The sequence below is a fragment of the Lissotriton vulgaris genome, chromosome 9 (genome assembly GCF_964263255.1).
Source record: "Lissotriton vulgaris chromosome 9, aLisVul1.2, whole genome shotgun sequence".
In the NCBI taxonomy this organism is placed as follows: Eukaryota; Metazoa; Chordata; class Amphibia; order Caudata; family Salamandridae; genus Lissotriton; species Lissotriton vulgaris.
In genome coordinates this window covers 472,003,474-472,020,780 of record NC_141697.1, presented here as the reverse complement: position 1 = coordinate 472,020,780, position 17,307 = coordinate 472,003,474, and the positions used below count along the sequence as shown (strand labels likewise).

General features: G+C 45.5%; 1 protein-coding gene across 2 annotated transcripts in view; it reads left to right on the top strand.

The window, feature by feature from the left end:
* BRF1 (BRF1 general transcription factor IIIB subunit) overlaps window positions 1-17,307 on the top strand; it is a 1,205,829-nt gene that overhangs the window by 721,112 nt on the left and 467,410 nt on the right. For both annotated transcript variants that reach the window (XM_086937923.1, XM_086937924.1), the window contains exon 7: window positions 6,094-6,187. In XM_086937923.1, coding sequence (XP_086794049.1) covers window positions 6,094-6,187 — 94 coding nt within the window. The remainder of the gene's footprint in view (window positions 1-6,093; window positions 6,188-17,307) is intronic.

Below are 17,307 nucleotides of genomic sequence, written 5' to 3'. Positions count from 1 at the left end.
GGCTCGACGTGCCACTATCCTGGTCGAGAGGAAGGGAGCGGTCGCGGAGCCCGAGGTTTGTCGTCTCATTCGAATTAATCGAGCCATTTGGGTACGTCTAGTCCCACAAGAAGAAGTCAGGTCAATTGGCTGACAAGACGAGAGAGCATCACCACTCGAGGCCTGGCTCCGTGGTTGAGCCAGCGACTGGGTCAGCTCTGTGCTTCCCTGAGTTTCTGGGAGCTGGAGGGACCCTGCCCATTTGAGAAAATGTTATGAGGCCATGCACCTGAGCTGGCCCATTCCCTCTGGTGTGCTTTCGAGCCCTGTGGGTTCCAGAGTTGCCTCTATTGGATCCACACCCCAATCTCCAGTGCCAGTCGGACCTCAGGGATCCACAGATGAACGTCGATCCTGAGGCCGATGCTCCTGGCAGCCCCACCGGTGGCACCATCCCCATTTCTGACTCCGACAATGAGCCGAGGGACATCATCCAACGTCGGCGCCAACTGTGAGCCTTATTCTTACGTGCTAGAATTCGGGGAGGATTCAAAGGGGTTGCTTGACCCTGAAGAATACCAGCCTATTGAAGAACAAGATTCTGGGTGAAGCCAGTGGGCTGGATACTTATCCAGATACTGGCCTGCTTTCTCCCAATACCATGGCTATAGAGGAGGGGGCTTTATTTGCAATGGTGTTGGGGAGAGCTGCTGAGGTCCTGGACCTAAGCGTACCCTCGGTGGCAGCCAAGACTAATGTCTTGATGGACGTCCTTCAGCCAGGGGTGTCTCCATCAGAACCGCTTCTCTCTTTCAATGAGGAACTTGCTGGCGTCCTGCTTGGGACTTGGTCCAGGGGCTCTTGTGAACAAGTTGATTGCCCACCGCCCCACTCCAGTTGACCCAAATTTCCTCACCCAACACACTACCCCGCAGAGCATGGTGGTTCAAGCCTCCGTGTCCCATGTAGATCCTGGCATTCCCTACCATACCCCTGGAGAGGGAATCCAAGAGGCTGTACAATCTTGGAAAGAAGATGTTTCCTTCATCCTGCCTTGCACTGTGGTATGTAAACACTTTGTGTTTTTTGGGCCGCTACTCTCATGCGCTGTAGGATACAGTGGCACAAGTGCTGCCAGTGGTCCTGGAAGAGGCCCAGGCCGTGCTCTACGAGGCTGTTGCCGATGAGAGGGATGCAGCAAAGTTCACCATCCGTTGTAGACTTGACACCACTGAGTCACTAGGCAGAGTGGTTTCATTGACAGTGGCTCTGTGATGTTACCCCCTGGTTGAAGACGACTGGCTTTTCTGGGGATGTCCAGTCCTCACTCATGGACAAGCCCTTTGGTGGCTCCCGTCTCTTTGGAGACCAGGCGGATTCGGCTCTGGAGCACTTTAGGACAGCCAGATTATGGCCATGTCCTTGGGCCTTTCTATTGCTCCTCGTCAACCCCAATCTGCCTTTCCCTCCTTTTCTGGCCAGCAAAGGGGCAAGCAACAGCGTATTTACCCTCCCAGGTACCACTGCATGCAAGCTTTCCAGCCTCTGCATTCTGGTAGACATGGTTCCTACCAGCCCCTTGGTTCAGTTGGCCAGCGGCCTTGTCAGTCTACCAACCCCCTCTATGGTCACAGCCCACTTATCATGGGCACCCAGTAGGTGTCAGGATTCGCCATCCCCTGCCCTGTTGTTAATCTGTAACACCAGGCAAGTGGGTTTTGCAGATGGTCCGTTGGTACTACTCCCCCCACCTTCAAGAGTACCCCTACCTCCCTGCCACCTACTTACTACATGCTGACTGAGGATAGTCTATCTTCTCTCCACCAGGAAGTGACAACTCTTTTGGCTAAAGGAGCCATATAGAGAGTGCCAGTGCCACAAGTAGATAGTAGTTGCTATTCCTGCTGCTTTCTGGTACCCAAAAAGGACAGAAGCTGATGTCCTCTCCACCACCAACAATCTCTGAATTTCTTCCTCAAGAAGAAGGACTTTAAGATGCTCACCCTGTCTAACATGGAGACTGGATGGTAGCGTTGGACTTGCAGAATGCTTACTTTCACATAACCATCGTGCCTGACCACAGGCTTTCCCTGCGGTTCATGGTGGGCCACAAGCATTTTCAGTTAGCTGTACTCCCTTTTGGCCTCACCAGCACACCTCGGTGTTAACCATGGTGATGGTGGGCACGGAGAGTCTGGCATCCCGAGCTGTTGAGCATTGCCATCAGTCCTCCGATTAGGCTGCCCTTTCGGGAGGATTTTTTGTCTCCGCAGCAGGGGAGGGTTCGCCACTCGAACCTGTCAACACTCCGCTGCCTTGCATGGAGAGTGAGTGGCGACAGTTCATAGCCTTCAAACCTTCCTCCTGAAGTCTGTGATGTTATCTTGGCAGCCAGGCTTCCCAAATACCAAGACGGTTTATGCCTGCCATTGGACTACATTTTTAGCATGGTGTTCAGAAAGACACATGGATCTAGTTTCTGCCCCCCCTTTCTCAGGTCCTCCTGTTTGTTCTTGCCCAGCAGGGCTCTGCTATGGGCACTATTATGGGATACCTATCTGCAGTCGCTGCTTTTTTTCGGTTGCCTGACCAACCTTCCCTTTTCCATCACCTTTTGTACATAGGTTTTTGAAAGGTTTGCAGCATATGTTCCCTCCTGCTCCCTTCGTTATCCCGCATTGGTATCTGTCTCGTCCTCACCTTCTTTATGTGCGCTCCCTATGAGCCTCTACACAATAGTCCACTCAGGCTCCTTACCATCAAGACGGTCTTGATCATGGCTTCAACATATGCCAAGAGGGCCAGTGAGCTTCAGGCCTTGTCATTCAAGCCTCCTTATCTTATCAACTAACCAGACAAGCTGGTGCTTTGTACAAGGGCTTGCTTTCTTCCGAAAGTGGTCACTCCATATCATATAGGCAAAACCATCACTCTAAGCCTTATTTTTATGCTCCGTCTCATCCCTCCAAGGAAGAGGAGCAACTCCACCATCTGGCCCGAAAAAGAGCATTGTCGTTCTACCTTGACCGCACACCTGAGTTCCAGGTGGACGACCAAGAAGGGTAAGACTGTGCAGAAGCGGACCATCTCCAGAGGGATTGTGCTCTGCATTAAAATCTGCTACGCATTGGCTGAGAAGCAACCCCCCGAGGGTTTGCATGCTCATTCCACCGGAGCTAAGGCTGCCACCACAGTGTTTGTTCACAGAGTTCCAGTTCTGGATATCTTCCAGGCAGCAATGTGGACTTCATTGCATATGTTCACCAAATGTTACTGTCTGAACAGTCAGGCCCATAGAGATGGGCATTTTGCCCATTTAGTCCTTCCTTGTGTGAAATTGGTCCGCAGACCCACCTCCGGGGAGGTATTACTTGGGTATCTATTCTAAAGTAAGGAATCTGCTGCTAGAAGTCTCTATCAGACGAACAAGTTACTTACCTTAAGTAATACCTTATCTGGTAGAGACTTTATTTAGCTGCAGATTTCTTACCAGCCCACCCATCTTCCCTGCTTTGCGAACAGGTTTCTAGGGACAGGATTTTTCCCCGTTTAGGGCCCTAGTTTTCCACACCAGTGTACTTTGTGGTTCCACGCTTCTGGCATGGGAAGTAGCGAAAAGAAACTGCCATCAGTCTGTCTGGGTGGTACCTATATGGGTACATCACTTCCAGTGTGAACAAAACCACAGGGAGCCAAACAGTGCCACCTACCTTCATGGGTACTGCTCACAAGCAATTTCCGGATCCAGTCTGATGCCTGGGGATAATTCTACTACGGTAAGGATTCGGTGACTAGATAGAATCTGTACCAGATAAGGTATTACCGAAGTTAAGTAACTTGTTCGGCTGCAGGGATGTCTCTCTTATGGTATGCCTCATTTCAACTGAGTCTGTCCTATCAGTTGAAAATAAGTAATTGAAAAACAACATTGCCAATTTGGTGCAAATCGTGTAACATTGTGAGGTAAAATACTGGACTAAATAAACCGCAAATTACAAATGTAATAAACAACTAGAGACTACGTGAATTTGCTAAATCAGCAGATTAAGTTGCTATTTGTTTAAGTGAATTTATTTATAACGAATTGTTGCAAATAACTACCGACCTGCGTTTTGAAACGAATTGCAGATCATAGGATTAGGAGACAGTGGAATGGAGTTCAGCCATACCAAGTGATGGTCAAACGGTGTGGTGGGCATTCATAAGTGCTTTATGCCTTGCAAGAAGCACATACAGCTCTAAATTCCAGTACACTCCTATAAGTACAAAATGATGTATAAAGACTGCGTCTTTGAAGACTTAGTAGTATTTGTTGAATCACAAATGCACACATTTGTGTGCACCAACAAAAGTATTAATGAAGATTTTGTTACAATATTTTTAATTTTGAAAAGGAATATTAATAATTGCAATGTCGATGCGCATCTCTGAATCTTGTTATCAGAGCAGTGTGTACATTTCGGAACACATTTAATGGAATTGCTTTATTACAATGAAGTGTGGGTGGCGATTGTTAAGTTAATATTTAATTGCATGCAGTTGGCAATACATGTAAGTGTATGTATTTTAGCACGAATTGATGTGAATGCGTTTATCCAGAACCAGTTAAAACCGATTAATAAATAACATGTTCAAAATGGCCTTTCTGTGAGGAAATAAAATCGAGTGCATAGAAAGTCACATATGTTTGCAAGCTTTTAAGATTCGATCTGAGCTCATCACTGTTTGCTCCGCTCCTTTTTTGCCTCAAGGTTTGTAAGTACACAGGCCAAAAAGCCTTTTTTTTTAATCGGTTGATAAATAAGTGGCAACATGTAGTCTGGGACAGGTTCATCCAGTTACTGCTTGCTTGTCTATGCAGTTTACTTTTTCGTTTGAAATATTGATGAATTATTGCAAAGCACCTCCGAAATACCTTTCTATATATCTTAATAGTTGTGTACATTTTGTATAAACTAAAACATATAACCCACGGCAGTACAGTAACATAAGGAATGAACTCAGAAGAGACATATGGAGTATAATTCATACTTCTAGTGCGGATTATCGGCCTCAAATGAGACCTGTGGTGCATGTCAATTCTTCATGGCGATTCGACATGTCTGGCGGATTCAGCGGGTCTCCCAAAAGAATCAATTTTCCATTATGAATTGTGATGGAAGTTCAAATCTTCCTAGCGAGTCTTGACACAATTTTTTTTCCCGAGCTTGAATTTAAGAATAGGACTTTACATCAAAGGATGTGCTTAGTTTAAAAAATATATATTATGTGGACAGAAGGCTCCCAAAGCTCCCACTGCTTTCTTTTTCTTTTTTTGTTTTATCCGATCCAACTTGTATCTATAAGCAAGAACAATGCTCACTTCATTTTGTATGCACATACCTGCAAAATTACTTAGTTTTCTCTTTTTTTTATTTTTTAGTAGCAATGCTGCGCAGCATCAAGGATAATGTGCAGTATGGGTAACCACACAGGCAAAGCCAATAGGTCCCACCGGCAATAACTGTTCGCTTTGCTAATGCTCGTTTCTACCTGTGGCTAACCACAGACGTGTAAGCACAAGCATGTAAAGAAGCATTATCTATGTTACTTATCAGTAACCCAGCCTGTACTGTCGGCTTGATATTGACCACTTAGCATCACTAGCAGTCCCTTCTTGATTAAATGAAAACAAAAAAGCATAAATGTACTGACTGTGCGATCTAAGCGGCCTGAAAGACTCACGGCTGCCACTTTGAGAGCAGTCCGGTTCATTACAGTATGTCGGATACATTTGCAGGCTAGCTGGCCTTCTTAGGAAAATTTATTTTCAATTCCTTTCAGTTTTACTTGTTACGTCTCTCTGCTGTGTTATAAAGGCCTGTTGGAAAACCTAGAAGCAAACAAACGTTACCACAAGCTGTGTGTAAATGCATTCACAGGGCTGCTGTATGAAGTATGTTATTCTAGTACGTCCGCCTCCTGGTGTATTATCGCAATTGTTTTAATGCAGTGCTGGGAAAGGATGCTATTTTTAAGAAAGACAGTTCATTGACAAATATCAAATAGAGTGAATTTAGAGCACTAAATCTAATTGCCTGACAAGCAGAGTTTTGAATATTTTTTTTTCTTTAGCCCTTTTAGTAGCCTCGAGGATGCATGAGTTCCGACGTACTACTAAAGAAGTCATCAGGGTTGTCAAAGTTTGTGAATCAACATTACGGAAAAGGTGGGTGGCATTTTACTTCTTGCCTTTTGTCATTGTCTTAAACTATAATTCAAGTTAATAAATGAGTATTAAGTATTCCCAGTATTAGGATTCTTTAATGTTTTGGTGAATTAAAACCGTAACAATGTTACTAATAACTTACAGAAGCCAATATGCAAAGTAAAATTAATGAAATAATGATCATAAAATTGTGCAAATGTAGCGAATCCGAGCCATTAATAAATCGACTAGACAACAACGTGACATCGTTAAAAAGGTCGGATCCCCTGGTAAGGTGCAAGAATGCCGATGTCGCTCCCTATCCACTAAAAACAAGTTTGTCATAAAGTGCTGGGTGAAATGTTTCAGTTCCAACTCATTAACCAACAAAATAAGCAGCATTTTCTTTTCATTGGTATATACTAGAGTCCAAAGATAAAATGGTACTAACGTAAAAAACACTGTCTGTAGTGCAAATCTATGTTGAGGTTCCAACCAGACACAGCTCAGTGTACTTACCACCATTTCATTCTCGGCTGTTAGTATTATTTCATGTAGCTGAAGGTATTTGATCAGCTTGCAGTTCAGTTGGGGGTCTGCAGGATTTAAGCTTTTTATTATTGCAGGCCCTACATGTACTTATGCCTCCATCATTGTAGCTCTTTTTATCTAAGTGACACATGCTTTTTAGGTCTCGCCTAGCGTTGCAGCGCGCATGCGCTCCTCGCTCTGCAAGACATATTGTGTTAGAGGAGCTTTAAGGTGGGGACTTGAAGCCTCGACCATCATTTCCATTGGGTCGTGTCAGCGTTTATGCTAAACGCTGGCTTCCCATTGAAAATTATGCTTCTTGGTTACCGCCCTGTCTCCCTTTAGGACGGCCCATCCGGACTGGATTGTTTGCTTCACGGCTGTCATGAGGGTATTTCTTATCTCAAGGAGGCGTGTAACTGTGAACACATCTGTTTCACTTGTCTTTGTTAAAGGCAGCTGCGTGATTAATTTTGCATCGCGCAAATATAAACAAGCGGTTTCTTTTCCGCAATGGCGATCACTTGTTCAGTAGAGATAATCAGCGGCGTTTATGTGGTTTCTCTGTATAAAATGGTTTCTGTAAATACAGCTCTTGTTTCTCCAGTCAGACAGTCCATGATTCCACAAAGCACACGGAGGCACTGCTCCTCAAACAACAAAACATTTGCTGCGATGGCTCGTATTATTCCACATCTATAAAGGGAGCGCAGCCTTTTACAACCGGTAACTTCAGATTCTGTGAAGACATTTGACACCCGCAATTGTCATCTGAATGATTGCCTAGCTCTTTTATACTGCGGCATACCACATCTACTTGATTTAACTCAGCCTAATGTATTTAATTATTTGATCTGCAAAGCGCTGGCTTGTTTAAGACGACCACTTCATAGTGCTAATGTTTAGAGTTCTTCAGCTCACCAAGCCCCCACCTTGGCAGGACATGTTAGCAGCTTCAAAGACTGTTTACCCCTCTGAATGCCCTGTGCTTTTTTGATCTGAGGAGGGCACACTCCCTGGGGAAAGTAGCGTGCAAGTTTTACACCTTGGATCAGCATTTTCACTCCTGGGGTCAATTGACCAGAGTCAATTGACCCCAGGCTGGCTAATGAAGTCTTGCGCTCGGGTAATCCCATTGTTTCTGCAGGAATGTGAACTTTTGGTGCACGCCCCCTGGGCACGCTTCTGTGGGACGTGCCCTTCAGATCTCTACGGCCTTGTTGACCAATGGGCGGGGGTATTGCTGGCTGTTGACAGCCCCCTTGGGGTGATCCGAGGCCTGCACTCTGTCCATGAACTGCGCCACAGATGCCCCCTGTGAGAGCCCCATAACCAAATGTTTTCAGAATGAATAGAGGGGGGCCTTTCAGATCCGTGGCCCTCACCACCACCCCGCCCAGGTGCCCTGGGGTGCGAGGAAGAAGCCACCAACTACGGCACTATTTCTCCTCTACTGATTTGTTTGGTCATTAGATAGAATTTTTTTTTTGTGTATTGTGACTATTTGAGGCCGCAGGGAGGTGGGGTTATACAATGTTTAACACACTGCAGTTTTAGTTAGCATGGATCCCTGGGTCCTAATGCAAGCAATGGAAATGGGGTCCTTTTTTGCAGTTTTATATTGCGCGGACTCGTCCCTTTACATGAGCAACAGTTACGTTACACAAGGACACCTTCATTTTTGGTAGGCATGAGCAGATTAAGTGATTTGCTGAGAATCACTGGAAGTTGAGCGGACGGCGAGTCTCAAACCTGTTTTTTTCGGACCCTGTTCCCCATTCGTAAGCGCTCTTTTGTTATGCCACATCCCCTCCCTCACTTTGCCCCATATATGATAGTTAAAGCCCGCACAGTGAGTCCTGCAAACCCTTCCGCACCAGTACCATTGCACGTGCTACTCTGAAGGGAGCTCCGGCTCTGCTGTCCTGCACCGGTTCTCCTGGAAACACACCTATCTGCCGTGTGGCTGAGCACCAGGCCCCAATGGGATGCTGAAGTTGCTACCGTGAAATGTCACTCCCCCTTTAAATATCTGGCATAATGAATGCCCCTCTGCCAAAAGTGTTGAGGTCTAGAAAAAAGGGGCATAGGTGTGCTGTGTGGAATTGTAGACTTTATTATTGGAGCTGCTAGAGAGGTGCCCATGTCATGGTTCATTGCAGGGTGTGGTTGTGCTCTATGCACATTCAAATCTTGGCCTCTCCTTTTAGTGATAGCTTGTCGCTTGTGCTCTTTCTTTGGCCTTTTCCTACTAGGATTCCCCTTGGACGTGAGGTTTGCAGAGATCTACCCACCTGTCCATTTAATTGCCTGCCCGCCTGTGTGCAAGTTGTGTGTGTGTGTGTCTCAGTAAGTTGTGTGTGTCAGCGTGCATGTAAGTGTAAGCACGAGTCAGTGGGTGCAAAAGGTATGGTGTGTGTGTGTGTGTGTGTGTCAGTGTGTGTGCAAGTTGTGTGTGGAAGTATGAGTGTGTACATGAGTGTCAGTGTGTGCGCAAGTTATGTTGTGCGTGTGTCAGCATGTTGTGTGTGGGAGAGTGTCAGCATGTGTGCAAGTTGTGTGTGTCAGTGTGTGTAAGCCCGAGTCAGCGTGTGTGTGCAAGGTGTGGTGTGTGTGCCAGCCTGCTGCGTTGTGTCTCTCTCTGCCACGGCCGGACCCAGTCCCTTCCCCGGTACAGATCGAGGACTGCGCTCTACTCTCACATCCTCAGCCAGCCTCCTCCGTCACTTCCCCCCACTCCCTCCTCCTGCAGCCTCTCCCTCCCCAGGGACAGCGGCCCTCCCCCGGCCCATCCCCAGCCTGCCCCACAACCACAACCAGCCTCCCCCGTCACTGCTCCCCAACCCAGCCTCTCCCTCCACAGGGACAGCGGCCCTCCCGTGGCCCATCCCCAGCACGCCCCACATCCTCACCCAGCCTCCCTAGCCCGCCCCACATTCTCACCCAGCCTCCCTCCTTACTGCTCCCCAGCCTCTCACTCCCCAGGGACACCGGCCCTCCCCCAGAACGCCCCAATCCGTCCATCTATGCTCTGCAGCGCCTACCCTGGCACCCAAAGCGTTGGAGGCGGGGTGCTGCACCTACCCTGGACCCCAAGATGCTGCAGGCGCGGTTGTTGCGCCTACCCTGGCATCCAAGGCGCTGGAGGGGGGGGGGATGCTGCAAGCTCAGCATCTATACATTCCATCTTGCATTTTAAGATACTTTTTTGTATTTGTATTCATCCATTTACACCCCTTTACGTTACCATAGCCTTAGCTTTACTGTACTGTTGCTTTAGAAGCTTATAGTGTGGGATAGTGTGCACTTTTTTCTTTAAATTATCACTACACTTAAAAAACATAACTAAAAAACATTGCCATTTACAATGCCAATAGCTCCAACTCCAACAAATGCGAGACCTTTTGCATTGCAAATGCTTGTTGTACATAGAGGCATGTGCAAATCAAATGTATGGCCTCTTCTTTCTTTCAACCACAAATTCTACATGATGTGAAGCCACTGTTTTTCCAAGAGAATTTGGTCCGCCAATGATGGTAATTGGCCAAATCGAATCACCATCAACCTTCTCTTTAAGTGCACCGAAAAGGTAAGGCTTAGATGTGGGGCCGTCTTCAGACTGTTCTGTTTTTTAAGCACCATCCAGGCATGCGTACAGCAGGTCAGGTTGTTTTAGTCGACCACAAATAAGTGCACGTTTGCTGCTTTATTTACCTCTTGCCTGAAACTAGAGAATGGCCGATTCTTATTCCAAAGCTCAGCTATATTTGTGTGCATTATAGAGATATTTATGGAAGGTAGATTATGGATCATTTTCGAGACCTGGCCATAATGAATTGTTTAATAAGAAGCATTCTTTGTTCGATCTAATTTTATACCAGCTTTTTATGATGGTATATATTCTTCCAAGTACCTCATTTCTGAGGCCAAATGAATGATTGAATGAGATTAAGTTGAACCATGTTTCATGCTGTTTCTTTTAGGATTGACTTAATGTCCAGCCTTTTTTTGTTTTAAATCCGCTTAATCTTTTCCCTTTACAGTGTTTAAGTGGTGCAAAAGCTGCTTACTCCCAAATATTCTTGATGAAGTTACATACCGAAGTATCCTTTTTAATCTGCCAACAGATCTATACCAATCTTTCCTATATTAAAAATCATTATTATTTTTGGTAGTTGATCACTCTGCCTGCCTTGTTTGTGAATGAATGACCTTGGGGTTAGGACACAGAGAGCACCCGTATTTGTGTCTTTTCAGTAGAAGAAGAGGACTCTCCTATTTAACTTTGCTGATGATTTTGCACTCATAGTTCACATTGAACTAGCTTTGTAAAGCCTGTTGAAATCCATTCAAGGTAATTTCATGTATAAATACCATTTTATTAATATTCAAAAACCTAAATGTGTTATATTTGCATCGTCAAAACTACTGGAACGGATTTAAAAGTGGGCGTCACTGATTTGGAGACGGTGAAGGTCTTTTTCAGAGTTTTTTTATACAGCGCAAACTTGACCCGAACCGAATCGGGTATCCGAGCGCTTTACAAAGCACCAGTTACTTTACACGAGGACACACATTCATTTTTGTTAGGCACCGGGAGATTAAGTGATTTGCCTAGAATCACAGGATGTTTGGCGTCGTTACCGAGACTCGAACCCAGATCCCCAGGTCCGAGGTCCAGCGCCCTAGCCGTTAGGCAGATTGTATCTAGCTGCATTAGGAATTGGTTGATAGAATGTAGTCTTTGGAGCATAATCTATAAATAGATATGTTGGAAAAGTCTGTTTTACTAGTCTGCCAGGAAGAACTGTTTACAGGCACCTTCTGTTGTGCTGTATTTTGAAACTAACCCTACTGGTGCCTAAATTAAATCAGTTTTATGTTGTCCATGTGAGTCTTTTCAAGTTGAAGGAGGTATTACGAAATGTTTGTCTTAAGCTCCTAATGGGGTAGAACTCAAGCTGCATATCACTGATGAGAGTTGGTCTGGATTTGCTTGTGCTCCTTTTCAGAATGGTCTTAGTTGTTTTTTGTTTTAGACTACCTCTGCTCGGGCAGAGCTAAGGCTGGTTTGCATATGGTTAGTCCCAAGCATAGACACGTTAAAAAATGGCTTAAAATGCGAGCCAGAGCAATTGAGCCTGATAATATGATTTTTGTGATGTATGAATCAACCAAAACGATGAGTATGCCCAGATCTGGGTCCCAATATGGCTGTGCCTTGGGACGTATGCTGCACCTCTCTGACAAGGCCCAAAAAGGCTACAACCATTCTAGGGTGACTTTTGTTCCTATCACTTTTGCCTGGACTCTGCCTTTAGAGGCGAGGTTCTTGACTGGTTTTCATGTTTGGTCCCTGACTGTAATAGCACAGATGAGAGAAAGAATGATAGGAATGTCGATAAGAGTAAGCACCAGTGTCTGAAATTAAGTCAGACATTCTTGCTATGACGTTTCTGGCTGCTTTGTCTTTCATGATACTTGCAAGGTGTATAATGAGCATGTTCTTCTATATACAGAATTATCATCTTAGCTACTTCACATTCACAATGTAATTGTAATTCTCTGGTTTGACTTCATGATTTTTTTGAAATCTTGGCACACTCAATTAATGACTAAGCCAGAATTTCTTATTAAAAGAGAGTTTAATATATTTTGAATGAAGTTTTCAGAAATGCTATTGGTAAAAAACTATTATTTCTGGCTTACACTGTCCCATGCATGCTATGGTCTGTAGGATGGAGAACCAATTAGGGAATCTGCCAGAGAGCCTAACATTCATTCTAACCGGGACACACAGGTGACAACGGTGTAAGCAACCTTCATTAAAGAAAATGTGAAAATAAGTAGTGACACCCTGCTTGGACACTCCGCTGAGGGCCCTGATACGAACAGAGGGAAGACCTGAAATGAAAACCAAGACACAATCCAATAACTGGGGTGCATTGAATGGAACTCCTGCTTATTCCATTAGCAGCGCAGGAATCTCGAGCATCACCTGTGATACCACAAGGGGTTCGAGAAAGATCAGGGCTGGAGGAAGTGATCCTGTGTTATCACTGACCACACTGGTGCTTGCAACATGTCATCCTGGATTTTCATTGCCAGCCACATGCAGCTGACCGAGAGCAGCCAAGACGGAAAGGTGATGGAATCAAGGTGGCACAGCAGAATAAGTGTAGGCACCATGTAGACCGACAGTTCACCACTGCATAATTGGGACGGGAGAAACCTCAATAAGTAGGAAACCAAGCAAGATTTCCTGCAGTTCACTGCAATACTTGGATAGGCGCACCGGCTGCTTGGTGCAGAGATTGGAAAGGAAGAGGTGGGAGAGTTAGACCGAGGGCCAGTATCTACAACTGGAAAGCAACTCAATTTCTATGGAAGGGTGAGATGACATCATTGTGACTCCAGGTAAGAAGGAAGATGGCACATCCAAGCTACAGTTAGGGAACAGGTTACTGTTGTTCCCTCACAGCAAATGTGGTTACCCCATGTCTTCCCTTTTACCTGTGCTCTCCATGCAAGTGTTATTTCCACAATAAGGAGTCATAATTCTCTCTATTGCTTTCTTTACATACGTATTGCATGTTAGGCATATGAATAATTCTTCCTAATTCTTAATGTAATAGTGCATGTAGCTATAATGAATCAAAACTACCACGGTTCTAGAACTCTGTGTAGTGGAAAGTACGTAAATTGATTGGATTTTCTTACTGCCACTGATTGTTTTTACTTGGCTCAATAATGTATGTACTCTCCGAGGCTATTGATACTAGTTACTTGGCCAGCTAAAGCAAATTCCTTGCAGGGGCACTCATTGCATGAGGCGGGGGCACCAATGCTCATTACTGGGCATATTTATGCAAGTACTGTGTGAGGCCACTGAAGCTTCTTACTGTGCATAGTGATCTATGTGCTGCATGAGGCCACTAATGGTTATTATTTTCTTGGGCCATTGAAGCTTCTGCTTTCTGATGCCATTTGTGCACGTTACTGCCTGCGATTATTGCTGCCGGCATTGCCTGTGAGGAGTGGGGCCTGCAGGGTTAGAGCATTTGACACGTATACTGTCCAAGGACAAATACCTATACTGTTGGCAGACATTAATGCTTCTTAACGAAAAGCATTTCTTATTACAAAGAAGACGCCATATCAATTGGCTTTGCCATTGCTGGTGTTGTATGGAGGAGGCAGGCATAGACTACTTTCAATATGCTGGAGTTATTGGGAGTAAGTGGGACCATGGCTGCTTTGGAGACCGCACCAACAAAAGATGTACGTTTGTTCAGACAGAAGTGTTCTGTAAAACCTTCTCGGCGTCCTCTCATGGATCAGGTTTGTTTTCGTTATCCCGGTGCTCTTGTACTCTGGAAAATTTTGCACATCTACGTGGTTATTTAATAACGTGTTTTTCTAAGGATTTGACGGGATTTTGCGATTCGAGCAGTTAAAGCTGGATGTCAGACGAGCGCTTTCCCTAATTGTTTCAGTCAAAAGCTGTTAGTAAAATTGATTCTTTGAACTGATATGCTTACACATGTACTACGAGAAAGATTTTGTCCAGAAGTCGCAGCATTATTTCTTTGTCAGAAAGTAAACAATTACGTTGAATCTGTTTTTATAAAAGGACCACACGCTGGCCGAAATCTCTTTAACTTTTCATTTATCCAAAGTGGGTTTTCATCTTCTATATGTATTTTCCCTTTGGTTTAGTTTGTTTTCCAAGAAATGTGGGACTATATGGATGTTCAGTTTAGAACATTTTAAAGTGACTAACCGCATAAGTAATTTTTTCTGTTTTGCTGTAGGCAGGGCCGGCCCTACCACAAGGCAGCGGTAAGGCATCACTAGCAGGGGCAGCAGATTGAAACTGAGAGCTGCAGATAGGGACATTTTGTAGGTAGTTGGACTTGGCAACTCAGTGAAGTGTAAATATTCTTTCACATTCCTGGTGGTAGTGAAGAAGCCCGCATTTTTTAAGCTTCATGGTGATGGAGCGCCTTGGTGCCCTTTCATTTGTAGGGGTGCATCATAATCACGAATGGTCTGCACCTGCATATATTCCTTTGTTGTGTTAACATTTGGTTATTAGAATGTACTCTGTAATAACATGCGAAAGTGAAATGATAGAAATGGTTCGTGCCATGTAAATAACAACGTGGCATTTGTGTTCTTAATAATGTAATCTTTAGTATTTGTTTGCTTTTGCTTAATGAAGTTGTTCACATGTAATGCAATTCTTTTGACTTAAACGTGCACCATATTAAAGTCTGACTGCACATAGATGTGACTAATTGCGCTTTTTTTTTTTTAAACTCTTTATTCACAACTGTACAGTATCGGCACCAATCTGTCAAGTCATTCACATTCCATAGTACAGTCTTTTCCACATTTTCTTCCCAACCCATCAATGTGGTCATGTACAAGCCCAATACGGTATAAAAGCAGCAGATAAAGAAATACAGGGGTACATTTATACTATAACCTTCCCCAATATACATTTCTATGAAAGCGCTAGCACCGCCATTGGTACATTGCATAGTGCTTCTGCAACAAGTTTAACTATCAACAAACTAAAGGATCAAAAACCCCTGATCCTCCCCCCTCCCCACAACTCCCACCATAGCCCCGTATGTCTCCAGACCAAATTTAGTCCATACTATACCACTCCGTCGTAGCAGGTCAGACCAGAACAGCACAACTTAGAATCTCAGGAACACCCCCCCGCCCCCCACTCCAGCGGGCATTGGTTACCGGTATCATTCGCGTCAGCAAACCCCGTACTGTACTTCTATTCACACCCCATCCGTCTGTGAAATTACCATCTCCGTCTCCTCCAGTTCCAACAGCATAAACTCCCAATCCTGCGCTATAGGATACTTTCTTTGCCCTCTCGTCTCCTCCCGTCTCAACACTGCGCTCTCCGCCTTGCCCCACTTCAGCATCTCTGACTGCCATATAGATACCCTGGGCGTTCTGGGTGACTTCCACCTCATCGTAATGACCCTTATCGCTAATAACAGGGCCAGATCTAGGAATTTCAACTCAGCTTTTTTAGACCTTTTGCGGGACCCCATTAAGCAATATAATGCATCCTCTGGGACCGGAAGGGAGGTCACAGAAATTTCCCCCCAGTAACTACTCGGATGTGGACATGCCCATACCATATGGAGGAAGCCAGCTTCATCCGCTTTACAGCGTGGGCAGCAGTGGGGGGAGTTGGGAAACATTCTATGCAATCTTTGTGGGGTAAGATACGCCCTATGTAGTATCATGGCCTGTATAAATTTAAATTTGACGTTCCTCGACACCCTTCTGGGATGCTAAAGTATAGTCAGCCAAGCTTTATCCATCAGTACCGCTCCTGTGTCCATGTGTCTCTAAGTGTGTTGAGTGGGATTGCAGCATGTTCCCTTATCCCCATGTATAGCCATCGTACTAAGTGGCCCCCATTTCCCATGTGGTATATTAGGTGGACCAGTGCGTGTCTTGTGGGTTGAAGCCTCTGTGGGGCCCAAGTGCGTCTTATGTAGTGGGACACCGCAGCATGCAGCAGGTACTGTCTCTGGGGGCCCCCGTGGCCTGCAGGAAGGATTCGTGGTCCATCAGGATGTCGTCCCCAAAGAAGGCACCTACCTCCTCCACTCCAGTCTCTACCCAGAGTTGTAGTCTGTATTGCGTAAGTCTGCCCTGCGTTGATGGGATACCGAACAGGGGGATATTCTCCGCAAAGGGTACTGTATTTGAGGTGTATGCCAGCGCCTTCTTCCAGCACAACAGGGCTGTGCTCAACAGGGGTTGGCAGTCCGGGGGGATTCGACCCCTAGGCAGCAAAAAAGAATGTAATTCTCCCCGCTCCAACCGGTCTGTCGTGAAGTTTATTTCTTGGAGGTTTCTACCCGCTACCCACCTTGCGAGCCACTGGAGTTGACTGGCATAGTAGTACCCTCTAAGATGAGGCACTCCTAGGCCTCCCAATCTGGTCCCCAGTTGTAACTTTCGGAGACTGATACGCCTACCCCGTACCCCAGATGAGAGTTATCAGGATCGTGTTCAGCGTGTTAAATATCTGTTGCGGGAGAATGACGGGCAGATTGACGAAATAATACAGCATGCAGGGGAGCATGACCATCTTGGAAATGGCGATTCTGCCCATAATGGATAGGGGCAGGGACGTCCAGAACCCCACACATCTGCGGAGTCCAGTAATGGCTCCCCGGATATTACCCTCAATCTGATCCTCCGACTTTCTGTACACCTGTATGCCCAGGTATTTGAAAGTAGTCTGTGCCACTGGGATTTGATATTCCCCAAAGTGGAGGAGGGGGTGGGCATGGCCGGTCTCTAAAGTAAAAACCATTGGATTTGCCTGGATTAATGGCTAATCCGAACACTTGCTCAAAGCGGCAAAACACGTCCGCCATTTCAGTGGGATCCTCCTCTAGGTCACATAAATACAACAAGATGCCGTCCGCATAGATAGATATGAGGTGATGTGTTCCCCCTATTGATATACCCCGCCGTTCTCCATGCGTCCGAAAGGTTATGGCCAAGGGCTCCAACGCTAAAACAAACAAAATCGGAGACAGGGGACAGCCCTGCCG